The sequence below is a fragment of the Stenella coeruleoalba genome (genome assembly GCF_951394435.1).
Source record: "Stenella coeruleoalba genome assembly, chromosome: 2".
NCBI classification, from domain to species: Eukaryota; Metazoa; Chordata; class Mammalia; order Artiodactyla; family Delphinidae; genus Stenella; species Stenella coeruleoalba.
In genome coordinates, this window is record NC_137147.1 from 136,550,693 (window position 1) to 136,575,372 (window position 24,680).

Genomic DNA, 24,680 nt, shown 5'->3' on the forward strand with positions numbered 1-24,680 from the left:
GGTCTCCAGGACAGAGGGCATAAGATGTCTTGGTTGGTTCATGTATTTTGCAAAAAATAATACAAAACCCCAGAAACAGCTAGTAGAAAAGAACTGTATCTTTACTACATCTCCACGGGCACCAGGAGGGATTGTGGTTTGGTTTTCTCCTTCCCCTGTGTCACCCCTATAAAGACTCTAGTTCTTTTGCTCCCAGGTCTTAACCTTCAATGAAAGTCCATGAAGAAGAAACTTATCTATTTCCTCGATTGCTTGAATACTTATAATTTTTAGCCATAGCTGAGGAAGTGCAGGGCTGTGGATAAACCATGGACACCCCTATGTTGCCCCTTCACTGCTGAAGACATATTTGCAGGTGAAGCCACCGCTCATGGCAAAAGCATCTCATTCCACTGAGAGGTCCTCCAAGCGCCCTTTCTTGATCCTCAGCCCTTACGGGAGCACAAAGGGGCTCTCAGATCCCTGTCACTCCCTCTCCCTAGGAAACTCTCCGTTCTGCTGGATCGCCTGCAGGAGGCCTTTGCTGCCTCCACCCAAGCCAGGTTCATTTCCACTACCTGGAGATTTCAAAGTGCATGTAGAGTGGTGCCTGTGCCCTGCGCTTGTTATTACCTATTTATGAGTCTCTCTCTCCCGCTGGACTTTGAGCTTAGGCTCAGAGCTTGCTCTACTTTCAGCGTCCCTGACCCCACTCAGTCCATGTCAGTGCCGTGCTTATGGACTCCAAGCAAAAATCCGCAATAGTGAGTGACCTGGACTGTCGTACTAGTAGACGTCTAAGATGATGCCTGCTCTAAAAGACCACAGATACTTTATTTTTACTGGAGTGTATCACCTTCACTTCCTCATACACATTGTAGGCAAGGAAAAAGAAAACCTTCCTTATTTTTAAAGTCTACATTCAGGGATCTTTAGTGCTGCACTTATTACTGATACGGAAGTACTATTTCATAGAGGACATCTTATATGAACCGAACAATCCTAAAACAAACTAGCATGCTTAAAATTCCTAGATGACATCACAAGGTAGGGCTTAATATTAAATATGCACATTTGAGGGTATAAAGGCTTCATTGGCATGAAGTTATCTATAGGCTGACTTTTATCACTTTAAACATGATCCAAGGGTGATTGCATTGAAAGCCACATCACAGTGAAAATGCTGGGTCTCTCAGCAATTTTGTTTTATTCTTGGGCAAAGGGAAAGGACTCTCAACCACAGCTAACCCAAAGGACAAAAGGGGACTCTGAGCAAGTCTGACCATTTCATCCACAGTTCCATGACTCAGCCCTTAGGAATTGGGAGCTGTTCAGATATGCAGACATCTTACGCCATTCTTATCTTCAGCCACGTTCACTTATCCAGGTCCAAACGGTTTATTTACTAACAATGTGTCAGCACATGCCAAGCTCCTTTTACACATGACCTTATCTGAACCTCGTGTCAACCCTATGGAGCAGGTACTATTATTCTCCCCACTTCACAGATGATCCTCAAAGAGTTAAGTAACTTGTCCAAGGACACTCAGCTCCCCGTGTTGGAGCTGGGGTTTGTATCCAGCTCAACTTAGCTCCCAAACCCACTGTCCCACACTGTCTTGCAGGCTTAACATCCAATTAAACCAGTTGATTAGAATTGCTTTCTGATTTTTCACTGTGTTTAAAATGTTTCTCACCCATCGATCTCATGTATGAAAGTCCAGCAAGACCATGTGATAATTCTGTATTCTGAGATGTGAAAGCATAAGTTTCCCATTAAGACCGGGATTATTTAAAGTGGATAGAAGGAGGCAGGAGGGAAAGGAAGGAGGGTCCCTACCACCTGGCAGGCACTGCAGCACCCAAGATCCTGAAACAACCCTGCTTTTTTGTCCTTGACTAAGCTGCTTCCTTGGCCCCAAATGCTCTTATCCCTTTTTGGGCCATCCTTGAAAGCCCAGCTCAACTGTTCGCTTCCTCAACCCTGTGGCCTCCTGCCCTGTGCTCTCAGAGCTCCTTCCCCCTCACTAAGTGCTCCAGCACCAAGTGCTACGACCTACAAGTAGCTGCCTTTAGCACCTTCTCTGTTGTGTTGAGGGAGGGATTGTGACCAGTGAGGAGATCTGCAAGGCTGCGAAAACATTTCTCCTAATTCAGACCACCTGTCATAAGCATGACCTCACAGCTCAGAACTGAGCCCTTTACTGTGGGGTAGTTTTAGAAAGGGGGCCTTCCATCAAGAACTGGGGTGGGATACACTGGGCACTTAGTTAAAGGGATGAAGTTCTGAAATCAGTGGATATTTCCAACCTACCCTGGGTTACTTTCCCTTCGTTTTCTTCTCCCAGATAATAACTGGGTGAGAACTCGAAATGTAGGCATTATTTTCTAATTTTTGAAGAGGACATAAGTGATAACTTTCATTCCTTGTTCACAGTATTACCCTTCACCTCTTTCCTTTTTGAGTGGGAAGATTTACATAATTGGGGGACTCATGCCATCCCCTCACTTGGACATCGAGGAGGATACGTACATGTCTACATAAGGTCATTGATGCTGAGATGCTAGAGCACATGGGTCCACGTGGAGGATGTGCAAATAAGACAACACAGAAGACTGAGATTACTCTCCTTAGAAAGGCGTGATTCAAGGTTGGTCCTTGGCTGATGTCTGGGAACTTGGGTTTCAAAAGGGTTTCCACCACTCCCTAAGTGATAAGAGTGACTCATTATGCTCCAACTATATGTACAAGCAATGTATATATATATATATATATATATATATATATATATATACTTTTTTTTTACACCTTTATTGGAGTATAATTGCTTTACAATGGTGTGTTAGTTTCTGCTTTATAACAAAGTGAATCAGTTATACATATGTTCCCATATCTCTTCCCTCTTATGTCTCCCTCCCTCCCACCCTCCCCATCCCATCCCTCTAGGTGGTCACAAAGCACCGAGCTGATCTCCCTCTGCTATGCGGCTGCTTCCCACTCGCTATCTATTTTACGTTTGGTAGTGTATATATGTCCATGCCACTCTCTCACTTTGTCACAGCTCACCCTTCCCCCTCCCCATATCCTCAAGTCCATTTTCTAGTAGGTCTGTGTCTTTATTCCTGTCTTACCCCTAGGTTCTTCTTGACATTTTTTTTCTTAAATTCCATATATATGTGTTAGCATACAGTATTTGTTCTTCTCTTTCTGACTTACTTCACTCTGTATGAGAGACTCTAGGTCCATCCACCTAATTACATATAGCTCAATTTCGTTTCTTTTTATGGCTGAGTAATATTCCATTGTATATATGTGCCACATCTTCTTTATCCATTCATATACCCTGAGAAAACCATAATTCAAAAAGAGTCACATACCAAAATGTTCATTGCAGCTCTATTTACAATAGCCAGGACATGGAAACAACCTAAGTGTCCATCATCAGATGAATGGACAAGCAATATATTTTATGCTAAGCACCTGCTTTCCTTTTGGGAACCTGGAACTTTAGTATGTAGCAGGCAAAGGGTGCCTATGTGACTAGCCACCAATATAAACTTTGGCCATGGAATCTGTAATGAGCTTCCCTGGTAGACAACACTTCACGTGTGTAACAACTCATTGCTGAGGGAACGAAGTACATCCTGTGCAACTCCACAGGGACAGGACTCTTGGAAACTGTGCCTGCTCTCCTCTGGACTTGGCCCCATGCACCTTTCTTTTTGCTGATTCTTCTCTGTATCCTTTCACTGTAATAAATCATAACTGTGCATACAACTATATGTTGAGTCCCGTGAGTCTTCCTAGCAAATCATTAAACCTAGGAGTGGTTTGGGGGACCACTAACACAGGGAGTTTTAAAGTGTCCATGGGGCATGGCCCAAGTCACAAGAATCCATGGGCTTATAAAAAGAAGATATGTAGTAATGGGACCTCTGAGGAAAGCTATCTCTCAATAAGGGTAAGTAGGATGTGACTTGGGGTGATGGCATGCAGAATGTTACAGTGAAAAGAAGGGAGTTAAACCTGTACAATCCTCTGTCAACATTTACTTCTTTGTCTAAGAAAATGTGTGAGACATTGTTTTACCTACGTCCAAAATGGTGCAGACATCATGAATTCACAAGAATTTTTAAATATTCCTTGCAATGCAATCTCCTCGGTAGTGGAGTTATCCAGCACCCGGAAAAGACACAGCTTTTATATGGGAAGAAACAGCCCTGCTGTTGGCAGCATAGGTCTGGAAAAAAGTGCATGCTTCAAAAACGTAGGTTAAATGAAAGAAATGCTAAGTAGTTATCAGGTCCACATATATGTCAAATGCCTTCTCTCTTTTCCCTTCTCTTTATGGATTACTTGGTCCTTAAAACTGACACATACTAGTCAATGGGAGAATATATTCCACATTAGAAATGAATTCATTTCATTTTTAAAAAATTGCAATGGATATTCCAGAACAGGGACGGTGTCTTATCATGGACACAAGTATTTTTTTTTTAATTTATAAAGCACTTTCTTAACATCACCTCATTTGATCCTCGTAACAACTCCATGAGGTAGATAATATGACTTCTATCTTCCATGGAGCCTGGTCCGTTACAAGACAAGCAATGATGCTCAATTAAGACTTACTAGTTGACTGATGGCTTTAGGAAAATTACTTTAGGCTTTAGGAAAATTACTGCTTTACAAAAATCAATAATTCCTGAAGTCTGTCAGTGGAAGAACAAGCTGAAAAGCAATCCAGGCATTCAGAGGAATTATTAAAATCACAAATTAAGTCATTTCTATGGACTCTACAGCAGGAAATATATTTTTAATGAGGAAATTGAAGCTAATATATAACAGCTGTCCTGTTACCCAGTAACAGACTATTAAGGCAGATTAAATTATTAATGAAAAATATAGTAACTTGGAAGTTTAACCTTTAAACATTCTCATTCCTCTCTCTTTTATATAAAGTCTTTAAACTGATATTTATTTTTAAAAACACATTTGGTCATCTTATGTAGTTTCCATTTATAATTCGCTTTGCTGTGGAATCATTAGTTGTAGAATCTTCAGCAATTTTTCACTATCAGACTTTTGCACAATACAATATCCAAAGTCTTTATGCCTCGAAGAGCAGGGAGCCTCCAGGAAACTTACTGGATGATACACATGCTGGTCAAACCTCCCAAAACTCCCACATCTTTGACACCACCACTGGTTGCCCTAAATCAGCCAAACTGCACTTGACTCGCAGACCCACGAGCAAAGAAAAAATATTGTTGATATAAAGCCACTGAGAATGTGAGGGTTCTTTGCTGTATGCAGCAATAGTGATTGTCAATAAGTGATTCAAGAGGTTCTCCATAAGTTAATAAAGTAATAAACTTATAAAAAAGAAAAGTATATGGGAAGAGCACATGAAGAGAAACGAAAGGGAGGGAAGCTAAAAGAGCATTCACGTGGCCTAAAAAAACATGCCCTCTCTGCCTTCCACCATGGTTACTGCCAACCAGCAGAAAGATAAGAGTAGCAGCTGTTTCCAGGGCCACTCTCAGGCGGTGTATACTCACATTTGTGTTGCACAGCTTGTACTGCCGATAGGCCCCAATGCAGGAGATTGCTGTAGATCGGGCAGGCTGGGAGAAGCTCTGAGCTGCTCTGTGGGCCCCCAGGCCAGGGCTGCTGCTTGTTTCTGGGTTGTGGAAGAGATTTGAGGCTTCAGGGAAGCCTTGGTCATGGGTCAAAGGCAGCTGGTAGATGGAGCCCTCCGAGACTTGCAGTCCAGGACGAGGTCCACTGTCACTCTGGTACAGAGGTCCATGTCGGGGGGCCCGGTGGGCTGCAGGGTTGTAGCCATGGCTAGAGCCAGATGCCCCCTGGGACCTGGAATTCCGGGATGAGGGCCTCTGCCTCCGAAGCCTCTGTGGCAGGTGTGCAGAGTCCGTCTGCAGTGGTAAGATGTATGGGGCCTTACCATAGCCATACATGCCGGGGCCGATGGGACCTCGGGTCCTGCTCCTAAAGAGAGACACACAAGAGAGGATGTTCTGTTAACCCAGAAGCTCTGATACATGGGAGAGGGAACTGGGTAGGAACAGAAGCCTGGGAGAGAGCCTACAGTAGAACAAGGAGGTAAAAGAGGGCTTTCCAGCAGAAGGGAAGATTCTGGAGGCTGGAACAGAGGCTCTACAGAGGCTGCCATGTAGAATGAAGGTGGGAATCAACAGTGGGTGATGTGACTGGTGGAACATGAGGTTAGAACGGTAAGCTGCGGCCAGTATGTGATTTATGTCAGGGAGTTTGGGTGTTTTTGTAGGTTGTAGGGAGCCACTGAAGGTTTTTTGAGAAGAATAAAGATAGAATTGTACTTTCAGCCAGAGTAACGTACTGTTCGCTCTTTTTCAGATAATAGTTTGCGGGGGGGCGTTTCTCACTTAATTGTACCTGATATTTCAGACCCTGTTTCCATGACCATTCATGCCCAAATAGCTTTTCCAGGTAAATGGAACCTAGCTAAGCAACCAAAGACCAATGCCGTCCTGAGGCGAGACTTGCTCTGGGTCATACTCAACCCCTGATGAAATGGGAGGAGGCTGAACAATGCGGAACCCATGCGGAACGATGAGTAAATGGTCGTCTGCACATTGGTATGGACCTTTAGGTTTTGTCAAGACCAGCTGCCTTGTGAGGTTTTATGACAATCATGTAAACAGAAGTGTGCATGTAAATTTCCAACAACTGGCTTTCCAGTGGGAAAAAAGCCCTGATTTGTGCCATTTGTCCATTTCCACGGTGTAAGTACTCCCACCATGGCCAATTTCAAGCTATCGATGTGAAGACACAATCATCTCTAACAAGCAGGGAAAAAAACTCCAGCACACCACTGCATACAAATGTATTGTGAAAATACTGTTTGCAAAATACAGAGTTAGGAATGACGAAGAAATATAAAAGTGAATCAGAGAGGGTTCCCAAGATCCCAACCGTACAACTGAAAGTAACTAGAACATAACACAAGGTGGGGTAACAGCCTTGGGAGCAATACAACAAGCAATGCGTCAGGAATTCTGAGGCAAGAGAATGCCTCAGAGTTCCTCCCCCTTCTGCCTGTGGGGATCTGAGAAGGTTTCACCATCACTGGTCTGAGAGTTGGGAAGCAAGGTTCCAACACTGTGGAAGGATTTAAGTAAGACATATAACTCTTACTTATTTGTAAAATGACTGAACTGGATTAAATGACCACGAAGGTCATTCCAGCTCTAAAATTTTATGCTTCCATAATAATTAATTCTACATTTATGTATAATTGGAAATGTGCCCAAGAGTTTCTACAGGATGGCCCCTTTAAAATAAGCACATTAAAATAGCAATCAGGGTGAAACATTAATTTCTGCCCTCACGAGGAAATTCTTGCTTCACTCTACATAACCACTGAGCGTAACATTTAACATACCACAACTAATTATTAACATCTTTATCATTAATTGCACCGTCATTCCTAGCTGATACGGTTAAGTATTAAGTTGTGCTAGTGTTTATTTTGCCTTTAGGCATTTCTCAATTAATCTTGGCAACACTAAGGACTCTATGAATGATGGGAGGATCCAGAATGTTGCTTTGAGAGATGCAATTAAGAAGTCGGTTTTAGGAGGAGCTTCAAGATGGCGGAAGAGTAAGACATGGAGATCACCTTCCTCCCCACAGATACAACAGAAATACATCTACATGTGGAACAACTCCTACAGAACACCTACTGAACATTGGCAGAAGACCTCAGATGTCCCAAAAGGCTCTTGGTGCTCTAGCCAGGAGTCAGGGCTGTGCCTCTGAGGTAGGAGAGCCAAGTTCAGGACATTGGTCCACCAGAGACCTCCCAGCTCCACATAATATCAAACGGCAAAAATCTCCCAGAGATCTCCATCTCAACATCAAGACCCAGATCCACTCGACGACCAGCAACCTACATTACTGGACACCCTATGCCAAACAACTAGCAAGACAGGAACACAACCCCACCCATTAGCAGAGAGGCTGCCTAAAATCATAATAAGTCCACAGACACCCCAAACACACCACCAGAGGTGGACCTGCCCACCAGAAAGACAAAATCCAGCCCCATCGACCAGAACACAGGCACTAGTCCCCTCCACCAGGAAGCCTACACAACCCACTGAACCAACCTTAGCCACTGGGGGCAGACACCAAAAACAATGGGAACTATGAACCTGTAGCCTGCGAAAAGGAGACCCCAAACACAGTAGGTTAAGCAAAATGAGAAGACAGAAAAACACACAGCAGATGAAGGAGCAAGGTAAAAACCCACCAGACCTAACAAATGAAGAAGAAATAGGCAGTCTACCTGAAAAAAGAATTGAGAATAATGATAGTAAAGATGATCCAAAATCTTGGAAATAGAATGGAGAAAATAAAAGAAACGTTTAACAAGGACCTAGAACTAAAGAGCAAACAAACAGTGATGAACAAAACAATAAATGAAATTAAAAATTCTCTAGAAGGGATCAATAGCAGAATAACTGAGGCAGAAGAACGGATAAGTGACCTGGAAGATAAAATAGTGGAAATAACTACTGCAGAGCAGAATAAAGAAAAAAGAATGAAAAGAATTGAGGACAGTCTCAGAGACCTCAGGGACAACATTAAACGCACCAATATTTGAATTATAGGGGTCCCAGAAGAAGAAGAAAAAAAGAAAGGGACTGAGAAAATATTTGAAGAGATTATAGTTGAAAACTTCCCTAATATGGGAAAGGAAATAGTTAATCAAGTCCAGGAAGCACAGAGAGTCCCATACAGGATAAATCCAAAGAGAAACACGCCAAGACACATATTAATCAAACTATCAAAAATGAAATACAAAGAAAAAATATTAAAAGCAGAAGGGGAAAAACAACAAATAACATACAAGGGAATCCCCATAAGGTTAACAGCTGATCTTTCAGCAGAAACTCTGCAAGCCAGAGGGTGTGGCAGGACATAGTTAAAGTGAGGAAAGGGAAAAACCTACAACCAAGATTACTCTACCCAGCAAGGATCTCATTCAGATTTGACAGAGAAATTAAAACCTTTACAGACAAGCAAAAGCCAAGAGAATTCAGCACCACCAAACCAGCTTTACAACAAATGCTAAAGGAACTTCTCTAGGCAAGAAACACAAGAGAAGGAAAAGACCTACAATAACAAACCCAAAAAACTTAAGAAAATGGTAATAGGAACATACATATTGATAATTACCTTAAATGTAAATGGATTAAATGCTCCAATCAAAAGACATAGATTGGCTGAATGGATATAAAAACAAGACCCATATTATCCTGCCTACAAGAGACCCACTTCAGACCTAGGGACACATACAGACTGAAAGTGAGGGGATGGAAAAAGATATTCCATGCAAGTGGAAATCAAAAGAAAGATGGAGTAGCAATTCCCATATCAGACAAAACAGACTTTAAAATAAAGACTATTACAAGATACAAGGAGGACACTACATAATGATCAAGGGATCAATCCAAGAAGATATAACAATTGTAAATATTTATGCACCCAACATAGGAGCACCTCAGTACATAAGGTAAATGCTAACAGCCATAAAAGGGGAAATCAACAGTAACCCAATCATAGTAGGGAACGTTAACACCCCACTTTCACCAATGGACAGATCATCCAAAATGAAAATAAATAAGGAAACACAAGCTTTAAATGATACATTAAACAAGATGAACTTAATTGATATTTATAGGACATTCCACCCAGAAACAACAGAACACACTTTCTTCTCAGGTGCTCATGGAACATTCTCCACGATAGATCATATCTTGGGTCACAAATCAAGCCTTGGTAAATTTAAGAATATTGAAAATGTATCAAGTATCCTTTCTGACCACAACGCTATGAGACTAGATATCAATTACAGCAAAAAAATCTGTAAAAAATACAAACACGTGGAGGCTAAGCAAAACACTACTTAATAACCAAGAGATCACTGAAGAAATCAAAGAGGAAGTCAAAAAATACCTAGAAACAAATGACAATGAAAACACGACGACCCAAAACCTATGGGATGCAGCAAAAGCAGTTCTAAGAGGGAAGTTTATAGCAATACAATCCTACCTCAATAAACAAGAAACATCTCAAATAAACAACGTAACCATACACCTAAAGCAATTAGAGAAAGAAGAATAAAAATCCCGCAAAGTTAGCAGAAGGAAAGAAATCGTAAAGATCAGATCAGAAATAAATGAAAAAGAAATGAAGGAAACAATAGCAAAGATCAATAAAACTAAAAGCTGGTTCTTTAAGAAGATAAACAATATTGATAAACCACTAGCCAGAATCATCAAGAAAAAAAGAGAGAAGACTCAAATCAATAAAATTAGAAATGAAAAAGGAGAAGTAACAACAGACACTGTAGAAATACAAAGGTTCATGAGAGATTACTACAAGCAACTCTGTGCCAATAAAATGGACAACCAGGAAGAAATGGACAAATTCTTAGAAATGCACAACGTTCCGAAACTGAATCAGGAAGAAACAGAAAATATGAACAGACCAATCACAAGCACTGAAATTGAAATTGTGATTAAAAGTCTTCCAACAAACAAAAGCCCAGGACCAGATGGCTTCACAGGTGAATTCTATCAAACATTTAGAGAAGAGCTAAGACCTATCCTTCTCAAACTCTTCCAAAATATAGCAGAGGGAGGAACACTCCCAAACTCATTCTATGAGGCCACCATCACCCTCATACCAAAACCAGACAAGGATGTCATAAAGAAAGAAAACTACAGGCCAATATCACTGACGAACATAGATGCAAAAATCCTCAACAAAATCCAACAGCATATTAATGGATCATACACCATGACCAAGTGGGGTTTATCCCAGGAATGCAAGGATTCTTCAATATACGCAAATCAATCAACGTGATACACCATATTAACAAATTGAAGGAGAAAAACCATATGATCATCTCAATAGATGCAGAGAAAGCTTTCGACAAAATTCAACACCCATTTATGATAAAAACCCTGCAGAAAGTAGGCATAGAGGGGACTTGCCTCAACATAATAAAGTCCATATATGACAAACCCACAGCCAACATCGTCCTCAATTGTGAAAAACTGAAACCATTTCCACTAAGATCAGGAACAAGACAAGGTTGTCCACTCTCAGCACTATTATTTAACATAGTTTCAAGAGTTTTAGCCACAGCAATCAGAGAAGAAAAAGAAATAAAAGGAATCCAAATTGGAAGAGAAGAAGTAAAGCTGTCACTGTTTGCAGATGACATGACACTATACATAGAGAATCCTAAAGATGCTACCAGAAAACTACTAGAGCTAATCAATGAATTTGGTAAAGTAGCAGGATACAAAACTAATGCACAGAAATCTCTTGCATTCCTATACATCATTTTTCCAAATGATGAAAAATCTGAAAGTGAAATTAAGGAAACACTCCCATTTATCATTGCAACAGAAAGAATAAAATACCTAGGAATAAACCTACCTAAGGAGACAAAAGACCTCTATGCAGAAAACTGTAAGACACTGATGAAAGAAATTAAAGATGATACAAATAGATGGAGAGATATACCATGTTCTTGGACTGGAAGAATCAACAGTGTGAAAATGACTACACTACCCAAAGCAATCTACAGATTCAATGCAATCCCTATCAAACTACCAGTGGCATTTTTCACAGAACTAGAACAAGAAATTTCACAATTTGTATAGAAACACAAAAGACTCCGAATAGCCAAAGCAATCTTGAGAATGAAAAACGGAGCTGGAGGAATCAACCTCTTGGACTTCACACTATACTACAAAGCTACAGTGATCAAGACAGTATGGTACTGGCACAAAAACAGAAAGATAGATCAATGGAACAGGATAGAAAGCCCAGAGATAAACCCATGCACATATGGTCACCTTATCTGTGATAAAGGAGGCAAGAATATACAGTGGAGAAAAGACAGCCTCTTCAATAAGTGGTGTGGGGAAAACTGGACAGCTACATGTAAATGAATGAAATTAGAACACTCCCTAGCACCATACACAAAAATAAACTCAACATGGATTAAATATCTTAATGTAAGGCCAGACACTATCAAACTCTTAGAGGAAAACATAGGCAGAACACTCTATTACATCAATCACAGCAAGATCCTTTTTGACCCACCTCCTAGAGAAATGGAAATAAAAACAAACAAATGGGTCCTAATGAAACTTAAAAGCTTTTGCACAGCAAAGGAAACCATAAACAAGACCAAAAGACAACCCTCAGAATGGGAGAAAATATTTGCAAATGAAGCAACTGACAAAGGATTAATCTCCAAAATTTACAAGCAGCTCATGCAGCTCAATATCAAAAAACAAACAACCCAATCCAAAAACGGGCAGAAGACCTAAATAGACATTTCTCCAAAGAAGATATACAGATTGCCAACAAACACACGAAAGAATGCTCAACATCATTAATCATTAGAGAAATGCAAATCAAAACTACAATGAGGTATCACCTCACAGCAGTCAGAATGGCCATCATCAAAAAATCTACAAACAATAAATGCTGGAGCGGGTGTGGAGAAAAGGGAACCCTGTTGCACTGTTGTTGGGAATGTAAATTGATACAGCCACTATGGAGAACAGTATGGAGGTTCCTTAAAAAACTGAAAATAGAATTACCACGTGACCCAGCAATCCCACTACTGGGCATCTACCCTGAGAAAACCATAATTCAAAAAGAGTCATGTACCACAATGTTCATTGCAGCTCTATTTACAATAGCCAGGACATGGAAGCAACCTAAGGGTCCATCAACAGATGAATGGATAAAGAAGATGTGGCACAAATATACAATGGAATATTACTCAGCCATAAAAAGAGATGAAATTGAGTTATTTGTAGTGAGGTGGACGGACCTAGAGTCTGTCATACAGAGTGAAGTTAAGTCAGAAAGAGAAAAACAAATACCGTATGCTAACACATATATATGGAATCTAAAAAAAAAAGGTCATGAAGAACCTAGGGGCAAGATGGGAATAAAGACACAGACCTACTAGAGAATGGACCTGAGGACACGGGGAGGGGAAAGAGTAAGCTGGGACAAAGTGAGAGAGTGGCATCGACATATATACACTACCAAATGTAAAACTGATAACTGGTGGGAAGCAGCCGCATAGCGCAGGGAGATCAGCTCGGTGCTTTGTGACCACCTAGAGGGGTGGGATAGGGAGGGTGGGAGGAAGGGAGACGCAAGATATGGGGATATATGTATATGTATAACTGATTCACTTTGTTATAAAGAAGAAACTAACACACTATTGTAAAGCAATTATAGTCTAATAAATATGTCAAAAAAAAAAGAAATGCTAGCAAAGATTCTTGCAGAAAGATAACAATCTCGAAAGAAATTAGATTAAAATTCAACAACAAAAAAGTCTTAAAACAAACAAATATCTATCTATATAAATATATAGAGATATATATATGTTGGATGTAATTTGCTTTTTACTTCTTGTGGCAGGCCAGGTAACATGAATGAATGACATCATGAAAAAGTGAAGGAAAGAATTTCTGTGTGTGTTTGCCTTTTTTTTTTTTTAAAAGATCTGAAAGCCTAACAAAAATTCTAGCTTCACAGAAAGTACTGGGTGGAGTTCCCAGCTGAAGGTAATATGGAAATAAACACACATAGAGTGATGCTTCTCAAATCTGAATGTGCACAGGAATCGCCTAGGGATCGTGTTGAGAGAGTCAGATTCTGACTCAGGAGGTCTGGGGTGGGGCCCAGGATTCTGAGTTTCCCACAAGCTCCCAGGTGATGCTGGTGATGCTGGTCCACAGACCAACGACTCTGGACCAGCATCACCAGCATGACTTGAGGAACAAAGTCAAAGAACAGAATTGACATTCCAAACAAAAGAGTGAGAATTCAACAATAAAATGTATTATGCTTAATGGAGAAAGACAGCTATAAAATTGTTTTAAAAACCTCTGAGTGTGTGACATATACAAAAATCTGCTGGTCTGGGCCGGGCTGCACTGCTATAGCTCAGTGAGAGGTGCTGAACCCATTGGAAAGCAGAGGAGGCAGAGGGAGAGCCTACTACGGTTGGCTGATGACTTCTGTAAGCATCTTTCCAAAGGCTGCCCATCACCCCTGAGGGGGTAACTGATACACGTGCACCTGTATATTTTCGTACTCACACTGCCTTGTGGGAGGCTCTGCCTAAACCAGAGAACCATTCAAAACCCACCCGAACAGCAGCACCATCGGAAAGAGGATGAGTCAGAAACACATGGCCAGTTAATTCTGATAAACGGACTACAGAGAAGGAGCAGCCAGTTAGGGTGTGCTTGTGAGAGAGATGACTTCTGAATCTTTGACTCAGAACACTTGGACAAGCCGCAGATTCATCCCCACTTGGCCAGGAGAATGTGTGTTTTCCTTACAGCCGGCTGGTCAGAGCTAATCATCCTGATGGTTCAGAATGGCCTCTTTCCCACCAGGACAGAGTCCATCTGGCCACTTGCAAGGGAGCCGACATGAACTGGGTAGATTTATGCGGAGTTGGGATAATAAGCACAGATGTGGCCGAGAGGATCTGTGTAGCCAGTTAACCCTTCCAGGGGTGCTCGCGGTAGGTGCCCTGGGGGCTGTTAGGTTGATTAGTTCTGCTTAGTCTCCCCGTAACCCATCTCTGGGATTTTACTTGGGATATCCCATTTGTCAAAGTTCTAGCTAATTTTGGAAAGTTAGGTCTTGAGAAAGAAATGGAAAAGGCCTGGGTTTGAAGTCAAGGACATGGATGTTTGTAAAGCATAGTGGTTAGACTTGGACTCTGAAACCAGGTTTCCTGAGTCTGAATCCCAGCTCTGCCACCTGGTAATTGTGAAATTTGGGTCAGTCACTAGGCTTTTTTTTTTTTTTTTTGGCTGTACGCGGGCCTCTCACTGCTGTGGCCTCTCCCGTTGCGGAGCACAGGCTCTGGATGCTCAGGCTCAGCGGCCATGGCTCACAGGCCCAGCCGCTCCGCGGCACATGGGATTCTCCCGGACCGGGACACGAACCAGCACCCCCTAGCATTAGCAGGCGGACTCCCAACCACTGCGCCACCAGGGAAGCCCCAGTCACTAGGCTTTTTGAAGCACTTAGGATGCAACATTTAAGGAGACACTCACTCTCAGGGTTGTGATGTCTCCTTAAATGTTGCATCTCAGGTCCAGTCCTGGCCCTGCATGCATTTATAAATAAAGATGATAATAGTGCCTTCCTTCCAGGTTGTTGTAAAACATAAACGACTTAAGAGCAAAGGACTTAAATAATGCCTTGCACAGAGCACACTTCATATACGTATTTGCTCTTTTTTTAAAAAGTTCAAGCTTGGCCATTTACTAGCTCCAGAAACTCTGGCAAAAAAATGTACCCTCAATTTTCTTACCTATTAAATGAGTTACACCCACTAGGATGGCTATAATAAAAGGAACAAATAATAACAAGTGTTGGGAGAGGATGCAGAGAAACTGGAACCCTCATGCATTCCTGGTGGGAACGTAAAATAGTGCAGTCACTTTGGAAAACTATCTGGAAGTTGCTCAAAAAGTTACATGCAGTATTTCCGTGTGACCCAGCAATTCCAATCCTAGGTGTATACCCAAGAGAAGTGGAAACATATGTCCAAGCAAAGACTTGTACATGAACGTTCATAACAGCTTTGTTCGTAATAGCCGCAAGATGGAAACCACCCAAATGCCTATCACCTGATGATTGGATAAACAAAACAGAGCATATCCATACACTGGATTACTACTCAGCCGTAAAAGAGATGAAGTACTGATATATATTACAATACTGATGAACCTCAACACTATTCTGAGTGAAAAGAGCCAGACACAAAAGGCTACGTATTGCATGATTCCATTTATATGAAATGTCCAGAAACAGCAAATTCATAGAGACAGAAAGCAGATTAGCGCTTACCAGGGGCTGGGGGCGGGGGAGGGGAGAACAGGCAGTGACTGCTAAAGGGTACGGGTTTCTTTTTGGGGTGATGGAAATGTTCTGTAATTAGATAGTGGTGATGGTTGCACAACCTTGCGAATATGCTAAAAACCACTGAATTATACACTCTAGATGGTGAATTTTATGGTACATTAATTATATCAATAAAGCTGTTATTTTTTTAAAATGGGAACATGAATAATTCCCATCTTATCTACTTACAGTGATGTTGTAAAGGTCAAATTGAGGTTACCAACAGGAATGCATTTTTCAAATCTGAAAGCAGTTTGATCATTCATTTTCCATCATTTGTTTCAACAACCTTTAACAAACTTTTATTGATCTATGAGCATATCATGCGTGATAGTTTTTCCCGCTCATTCACATTCCCAAGCCTGACGACATTAGTAAGTGCAGAGCCTCCCTCCCCCACAATGACAAGAACAAGGCAGTAAGTGTTCTGACAGCAGGTTCCGGTCCCAGTTCTTCCAATGACCTACTATGGATGTCTGGGGAAATTGTTGTTTCTTGAGAAAATGGCTGCAAATAGCATTTTGGAAAGGGTAAGAAGCACATAAAACACTTTTCTTACAACAGGCTGGCTACCATCCAGGGGCTCATTACGTGTGATGCTGTGCAGCTTGGTGATGTTAATCCTGACCAGTCAGTGTGATGATTCCAGCAAAGACACCACATCTAGCCTCCCTCTTCCCAGCTCTATACACAAACCCTGCAGTGTGTCACCTACAAACTGACAACACCCACGTGTCTACTGCCTGCCCAGACCCCTCTTTTGAGCATCAATCCCATGGACCCAACTAATCTCTAGACTAGCACTGCTTCTCATCTGTGAGGTGCGTGCAAGTCACCTGGGGATCTTGTCAAACTACAGCTTCTGATTCAGGAGGTCGGGGGGTGGGGGTCTGATTCTGCACTTGTAACCATCTCCCAGAGGACACTGATGCTGTGGGTCCTCGGACTACACTTTAACTGCTCTACCTAGACATCCCCCCAGACATCTCAACACATTCAAGCCCAAATTCATCATCTTCACCCACGACACAAAAGGGTTCTCTTTCTAGTTCTTCCTGTACTCTCCTTCTCAGTAGTCCTCAAGCTTGAACAAGCATCAGAATCACCTGCAAGTCTTATCTAAACAGACCATTGAACCCCACCTGCAAAGAGTCTGATTCAGGAGATTTGGGGTAGGGTCTGAGAATCTGCATTTCTTACAAGTTCCCAAGGGATGCTGTTGGTCTGTGGGCCACACTGCTCTGTTTCACTCCCAAGTACCACACCATACCCTGAAGCCGGCTGGCTCTTCTGTTCTCCTCACCCCTGTATATTAAGTTCAAACATCGTGGCTCAGTCACCCAGCCTGCACCACATGGCTCGTCACACCCTGGGTACTGCGTGGACCACCCACACTACACTTCTTGGAGTTTCCCAACAGAACAACCCAATTTATTTCTCCATATGCTCTGGCTATGCTGTTTCCTCCTCCAGGTTGCCTTCCCCACCACCATTTTCTACAACTATCTGTTCGCTCTTTAGGACTTAGCTGAAGCATTAATTCCCCCATGAAGCTTTTCCTGGTCCGAACCCCAGCTCAACCCTTCACTCCATTGCATCCATGTCCTTCCCTTTTGTCCTTCCACTGGACCCCATGTAATTGTCACAGCACAACAACCTTTTATTATGCCGATTTCTTTAGTCTGCCTTAGTTTACCAGATTGTAGGCTCCTTCAGAGCAGGGGGTATGTCTTACTTGTCTTATATCCTTAGAACCTAGTACAACGGCCCGCATAGAGTATGTGTTCAATAACTGTTGAAAAACTGAAATAACAAATGAAGGAATGGCTCAAACCATGATTGCCAAAGGAAGGAAAATCTCCCCTTCCCCTTACTCTCTGTGTTTAATTTCCAATACATGAATTATCCCTCTATGTAGCAATAAAAGTCCCATCTATTGGGTGAGATCGTAACTGTTGTTCCACTGAATTTTTTTTAAATGTGGCTGTTTACGGATGTGGGGAGGATCTTAAGAAGCCAACGCAGAAATTCCCCAGTCGGAACTCTCCTTAAAGGTTTTGTCTGCTGTATACACAACGTCACAAAGAGAATACAGGTCACAAAACTTAATACTTAAATATGCAGACATTTCAATTGGACACAAAATACCCACTTATAAAGAAGCTGTAATCCCCAAAGACTGAAGGGACAGAAATAGTTAGGGGAGAGAATATTCTTCTGAAATGTCACTGTCAATAACTGAAAAGTCATACACTCCCAGAGGATTTTAGATCAACGAAGGCCATCACCAGCCTTGTGCCCAGCTTCTCTGGAGTCTGGATGTGCTTGGGCAACATAGCCTAGGTAAGGAATAGCACTGGTTCTGTGACATCCAATCCAGTATTTACAGTGATGACAAACACCCAGTGCGTATTCCCAGGTTGTCTACAGCATCCCCATCCATGAGGTACCCAAGTCAGGGTCAGGACCCTCATGCCCTTTTGACTTCTCTTTCCACCAGATTTGTTTTCGTAAACACAGCCCTTGGTCATTACCCTCTGTTTCAAAAAACACTCATGGCTCATCTCTGCCTAGAAAATAAAGTCCAAACATAGATGGTTTTAAGGCACGTTTGGTTTGATGCCACGTTAAGTCCTTCATCATCTGGTCTCAGTCTCTCTTCCCAAATTCAACTCCAGTCTTCATCCTCTCCCCCGTCTCCTGCCGCCAACCCTACACTTCCCAGGCATAAAGGATCACTCAACATTTCCCAAACACACTGAGCTCTTGTGCCTCTAAGGGCCGGCCTGGAATTCTACTCTACCTACCGACTTCTGAACTGGTACAGCCTTCCAGGCCCAAAATAAACATCAGCGCCTGTATGCTTCCTCCAAGTGGTCCCCACACAGTTAGTGCTCTCTGCAGTCTGCACACCCCTCTGCCAATGGCATTAACACTGTATCTTGGTAACGTTGGTAAGTAAAAGGTCTGGCTTCCCCACAAGTTTTCTAGTCTTTGGGGACAGGTCTTGTCAGTGTCTTATTCCTGTGTGTGTAATCCGTGAAATTAGCAGCGGGTCTGACCCAGAGGCACTCTGTGAATGTTGAAATAGCACCTGTTAGAGACCATAGCTTAATTGCTCAGCGTTTCTTACCAGTGGGTCAGTAAAGGTTACCTCTATGGATCAATCGGTAGAGATATAAAGGCTCTAAGTTCCAATAAGCAAGAAGTCAAGGCATCCCCACACTTCTGGGTGGGAAGCAAAGGGAGCTGGTGAAATTAAAAATCAGTAGCCAGTGGCCACCTAGAGAGACCTTAATGCTCAAATTCGAGGGGAGGGAGAATGGAAGGGAACAGCAGCTGAAGAACAGAAACCTGCGTTCACCAGGGGGCCTCGTGATCCAAGGCGAGCTGGAGCGAAAGGAGTCTGCAGCTCAAAGCTGGAACGAGAGCCCTGTGTTCCGAACACTTGCCCTGTTCCATTGTGATCACCTGCCAAAGGGAGAGAGGATAGAATGTGCTAAGTTCAAAGAGGCTGTGAGCAAATGGTTTAGGTTGAGTGCATATGTCTTCTTAGAAGTTCAGAAGACTGAAAGTCCTGCCAGAGCTGTTCCAGGCAATAAATTCTCTGGTGTCTGCAGAAGATAAGAGGCAAAAATCTGACCACTTAGGGAAATAAAAATTAAGATGAGGAAAACAAAAGCTTTCTTGATTGTCTGTCGACCGGGTGGTACACACTGTCACACGCATTAGCTGGTTTAACCACATCTGCTCCCCGGAAAGTATTCAAGGTCTGGATCTCAAGACCAGCGTAACAATCAGCTGATAGGTTTGCTCTGAACCTCCAGGGAAGAAGGATCTCAAAGGCTTATACATGGTTGAGGGTGGGGGGGAGAGGCAGGAGGGAGAGAGGGAGGAAGGACACAGGGGCAAGTGACGAATGATTCAAGAGGCAAGCAATCTAGCGAAGAAAGCAGAAAGGAGAGACTCTGAGTTTAAAAGGCCCTCTTTGCACCAGGAAGCCAAGCCTCAACACCCTACCCTCAGTGACCCAACCCAACCGCTGGCCTCCCAGAAGGCAAGGACCATAGCGCTGTCCCCACACACACCCCCAAATATAAAACAGCCTTCAGAACAGACCCAGTTCTTCTGGGACAAGGATCCCAGGAGATGAAATAGACTTTGATGTAGACCTCGCCATCAGGCTGCCTCCCCTTGTCTAAAGGATGGTGTCTGAAAGCCAGCCGAGTATCCCTAAGAACAAGTCACCACAGTGCTCACCGGTGCCACTGCGCATCTGAGTGACCCTGGGTTTCCAGGGCTGATCTTCAGGTGCCTTGTGCGGTGTGGGCCCCAAGGGGTGGAATAAGGGCCATTGGGGGGGTGTTGATGAAATAATGAAGGTAAAGGGCCTAGCCTTTGTGGATGCTCCAGAATTGTGGTTACCATGACAGCTGCACTGTCCCCAAGGAGAGAGACACACAGCCTGCCACCTTGACACAGAAGGTCACTGCAGAGGCAGACAGCCAAACGGGGGCTGAGAGGTACGGCGCTGGCTTTGCACGAAAGAACAGTAAATGCATTCATTTCTCCAGCGTAACTGAGAGGAGACCCCTTGGGAATCAAACCTGTTGCTGGTGTGTGTTGTGATCTGAACCTGAGCGGCCCTGCATTACTCAGGGGCTTAGGGGAAACCAAATGAGACTGGAGTGGGGCAAGGTGCCTGGCCAGGCAGGTGCCAAGCAAACGTGAGCTCCTAACCCCTCTCCCCTGGGGACTCTCAAACAGTGCTCTCTGCCCCAGAGGCTGAGCCCCCAGCAGGTTGAAGCAAACTGAAGAACTATTTTCCGTAAGTTCTGCTGAATTTCTTAATGCAACAGTAATAATGATGATAATGCAACTTACATTTCTTGAGCATCTTTTATGTGAAAGGCCCATGGAGGAAGCAATGGTATTTCTCTCATATTCTGAATGTCTCCCCAATCTGAGCTTCTACACATACCACTTTCTGTGTACCCACTTGCCATATATCACTTCATTTTTTCTTTATTATAAATACGAAATATTTCAATTATAACGGTCGGGTGTGAAAAATGATGCATAACTTTCTTCTTTGTGTTAGAGGAAGTTTTTTAGGTACAAGTCTGTCACCCTCAGTTAATTGAAGGAAAAAGGGATTTGTCCTAGATGTTACTCCATCCCCCAAAATGGCACTGTGTACTTAAATAAATTCAGTATTCAGATCACAGTAATTTATTGAACACCTGCCAAATGTTTTATGCATGTTATCCATTTAACCCTGCGAACAGTAAAGTGGGTCATTATTCCTATTTTATACCTAAGGAAACCGAGTCTAAAAAATATTAAACAACCTTCCAAGCTAGAAAGTCTCTGTGAATGTATATAACTGGGATATTAACAAATGTTACTGAATGAATAAATGGTAAGCTCTTAAGGAGCTTAAACAGCTGCAGTGGGAGCACAGCTTATAAATAACAAATGCCACTCACGAAGGATTACAGGGAAGGACTGTTTGGAATGAGCATTTATTGGAAAATAGGGTGGGGGAAATTAGTTTCCCTCCAAATCCAGAAAGAAAACATTTTCAGCACTAGCCCATGTGTTCTAATCACCAAGGAAAAGGAAATCTTAGCTAACTGCTGCTGGATCCACAAGGCCCACGGAGGACTAAATGCTTTTATAAGAAAAAGATTCATGAGGGAAAAAAGAAAATAATGCATGCCTGGAAGTCAGACTGCAAAGAGGAAAAGGAAGTTCCTGGGGCAAGGTCTGATCTTGACCTAGGCCTGACGTAGGGGGCATTTAGCCAAGAAATAAGTCTAGGGGACAGGAAGAGAGAAGAACACAGTGATTAAAAGCAGAGGCTTAGAGCCAAGCTCTGGTTCAAATCCCTGTTCTACAGCCTACTAGCTCTGGGCCCCAAGGCTCATCACTTCATCTAAGTGCAGCGTTCTTCTCGTATCAAAAAAAAAAAAAAAAAAAAGGATAATAGGGATTACTTTACGCGTGAAGAGTTCTTAGAGGTTTAGCTCAAAGCCTTCAACATGGTGCATTAGTTTCCTGTAGCTGCCGTACAGACTACCACCAACTTGGTGGCTTAAAACGGCAGAAATTTATTCTCTCATGGTTCTGAAGGCCAGAAGTTCAAAATCAGTATCAATGGACTGAAATGAAGTTGTTGTCAGGGCTGTGCTCCCTCAGGAGGCTCTAGGGGAGACTCTTATTTTCTTGCCTCTTCCAGCTTCTGGTGGCTGCCAGCATTCCTTGGCTTGTGGCCCCGTCACTCCAATTTTCAAGAACAGCAGCTTCAAATCTCTCTCTCTTCTGTCTTCATATCCCCTTCTCCTCTGTGTGTCTGGATGTCACATCCCTCTCTGCCTGTCTCTTATAATGACACTCATGGTTGCATTTAGGGCCTACACCTGTATAATGTAGGATAATCTCCCCATCTCAAGATCCTTCATTACATCTGCAAAGTCTTTTTTTTTTTTTTTTTTTTTTTTTTTTTTTTTTGGGTAAGTTAGCATTTTCAGGCTCCAGGGAACAGGACTTGATACCTTTGGGTGGGTGGTGGGGGGGTTGTCACTCAGCCTGTTACACACAGTAAACCCTCAATAAACATCGGTTGTGGTTGCCCTTGTTACTCTTAACAGAGATGAGCTAAAAGAACGCTATGCCCAGGAAAGGGTCTATGGATGGATGAGAAAGTGAGGACTCAAAAAGCCCTTGAGGGGCTGTTAGTACTTTGCCATGAAAACCAACAGTGAGGCCACAGCTTTTGTACCCCAAACTCTTTCCCTGGTAAATTACCTGGAACCACATTATAGGCTCGGAGTAGGAAGAGTGGGGAGGCTGCGGTCAGGCGACACTGCACTCAGATCCACTCCGCCCCTTCCAGGAGCAGGACGCTGGGGATTTTTCTACCTCAGCTCAGTGATCTCAACTGCAACATGGGGCTGCTTAAGGCTCAAATACATATGCGACTGATGTGGCACACAGTAGGTGCTATAAAAATGGTTGCCTTCACTACGACTGGGGCACACATATTGTTGTCTGGTTTTTTCCAGAGCCCATCATCTCTCTTCTGGAACCCGGAGTTATGAATGACTTGGAGGAGGTTCAATGCAGCATTCTTATGGCAAATGTGATCGTTGTTCTGATAACTAATGAAACACTTCTGACACTTAGTGAAATGCCACAAGAAAGGAACAAGGGCTCTTTGGAGCCTTGTCTGCAAGCAGAGTCGCTCAAGCTTAAACTCTGGCTCCAACCTTTCCTAACCTACAGGCAGAAGTGTACACACCAGTGAGCCCGGCTCTGCTGCAAACGTTGAGGTTTCAGATTTAGAAACCGAAGCATATTAAAACACCATTTATCTGGTTAGCATCAACAGGTAACCTCTTGTCAAACAATTCAGGGACTAAGTAGAAACCCTGCTTCAAAAGAAGGTAAAGAAACAAAACTTTCCTTGCAGGCAGAAAACAAACAACAACAAAAATATAGAGTATGCGTTTCAAACAGATGTCCCTGCTTTCTCTGCTAACTGCCAAGGATCACCAGGGAGGTTTTCCAAGGAGAAACACAGACAACGCCGAAGCTTTCCCTTCTCTTGCCATGTGGTTTCTTGCCTGTATGTAACAAGACTCGCTAGGTTTCGACGGAGGGTCAAGAAAATGGCATGTGGCCTTGTGAAGTTTAATTAACAGCAAAACTTGCTATCCAACATCATGAAGGGGCCCACTTGGCTCCAGGGCCCCTCAGGACAGAAATAACATATTGCTCCAGAGTTATTAATGATGAAATGCAAATGGCCTCCAAGAAAGTGGGCAGGAAAGGAGGAGCTAAGAAAACAAATGATTCTTACGCACAAGCCAGAGACAGCTCCCTGGGGAGGTGGGGAAGGATGGGACAGCCTGTGACCTAGGCCTGATCCTGTCTGCCCCGTTTCGAAATGAAAGGACCTTTCAAGCAAACACACACACATGCACACACATACATACACTACATGCATACACACACACACGCATGTACACGCATAGGCTAGAAATCACAGAAAAAGACTCAAGGCTCTAAAACCCAAAGGTGATCTGGTCAATGATAATAAAATAATCAAGCCATGTTGGTTTTGAACAGTGTCTTATATTTTAAAAGTACTTTTACAGCTGTTACCTCATCTGACCCTCTCAGCAGGCCTCTATGGAAGACAGAGGACAAATAATTATCCAGATTTTATAGATTAGATTGATTCCCAAAGGTCATCCAGCTAGCAAATCATGGCCATGAGACAGGAAGTGGGGTCTAATGACTCCCAGCCCAGGGCTTTTCCAAGGCAAGAACTACCAGTGCTTCCAACAGAAAAGGGCCAAAGCCCAGGGGGAGACCAAGAAGAGGACGTCAGACATATGGACAGCACTTTTAAGAAAAACTCATGTGATGGGGCAGAAGTCTGAACAGAGGGTGACGATGTGGATGCATCTAGAGAGAAGAAAAGCCGTCGCATTCCAGAGCGTGTTGGAAAACAGGTCCGAGAGCTGTGTCTCCCAGCCACCGTCTTTCCATCACTCGGGATGGCAGAAGGGTGGTGGGAGCATTTAAAAGAGCAATCGGACCTCAATAACACATCAATATCAGGCAAGAGACCTTAATGAATGGA

The 24,680-nt window shown here is 42.9% G+C and overlaps 1 protein-coding gene across 9 annotated transcripts in view; it reads right to left on the reverse strand.

Annotated features, from left to right (window-relative positions):
* Positions 1 to 24,680, reverse strand: part of THSD4 (thrombospondin type 1 domain containing 4) — a 630,174-nt gene that overhangs the window by 452,695 nt on the left and 152,799 nt on the right. For all 9 annotated transcript variants that reach the window (XM_079915165.1, XM_079915163.1, XM_079915159.1 and 6 more), the window contains one exon: positions 5,542 to 5,989. In XM_079915165.1, coding sequence (XP_079771291.1) covers positions 5,542 to 5,989 — 448 coding nt within the window. The remainder of the gene's footprint in view (positions 1 to 5,541; positions 5,990 to 24,680) is intronic.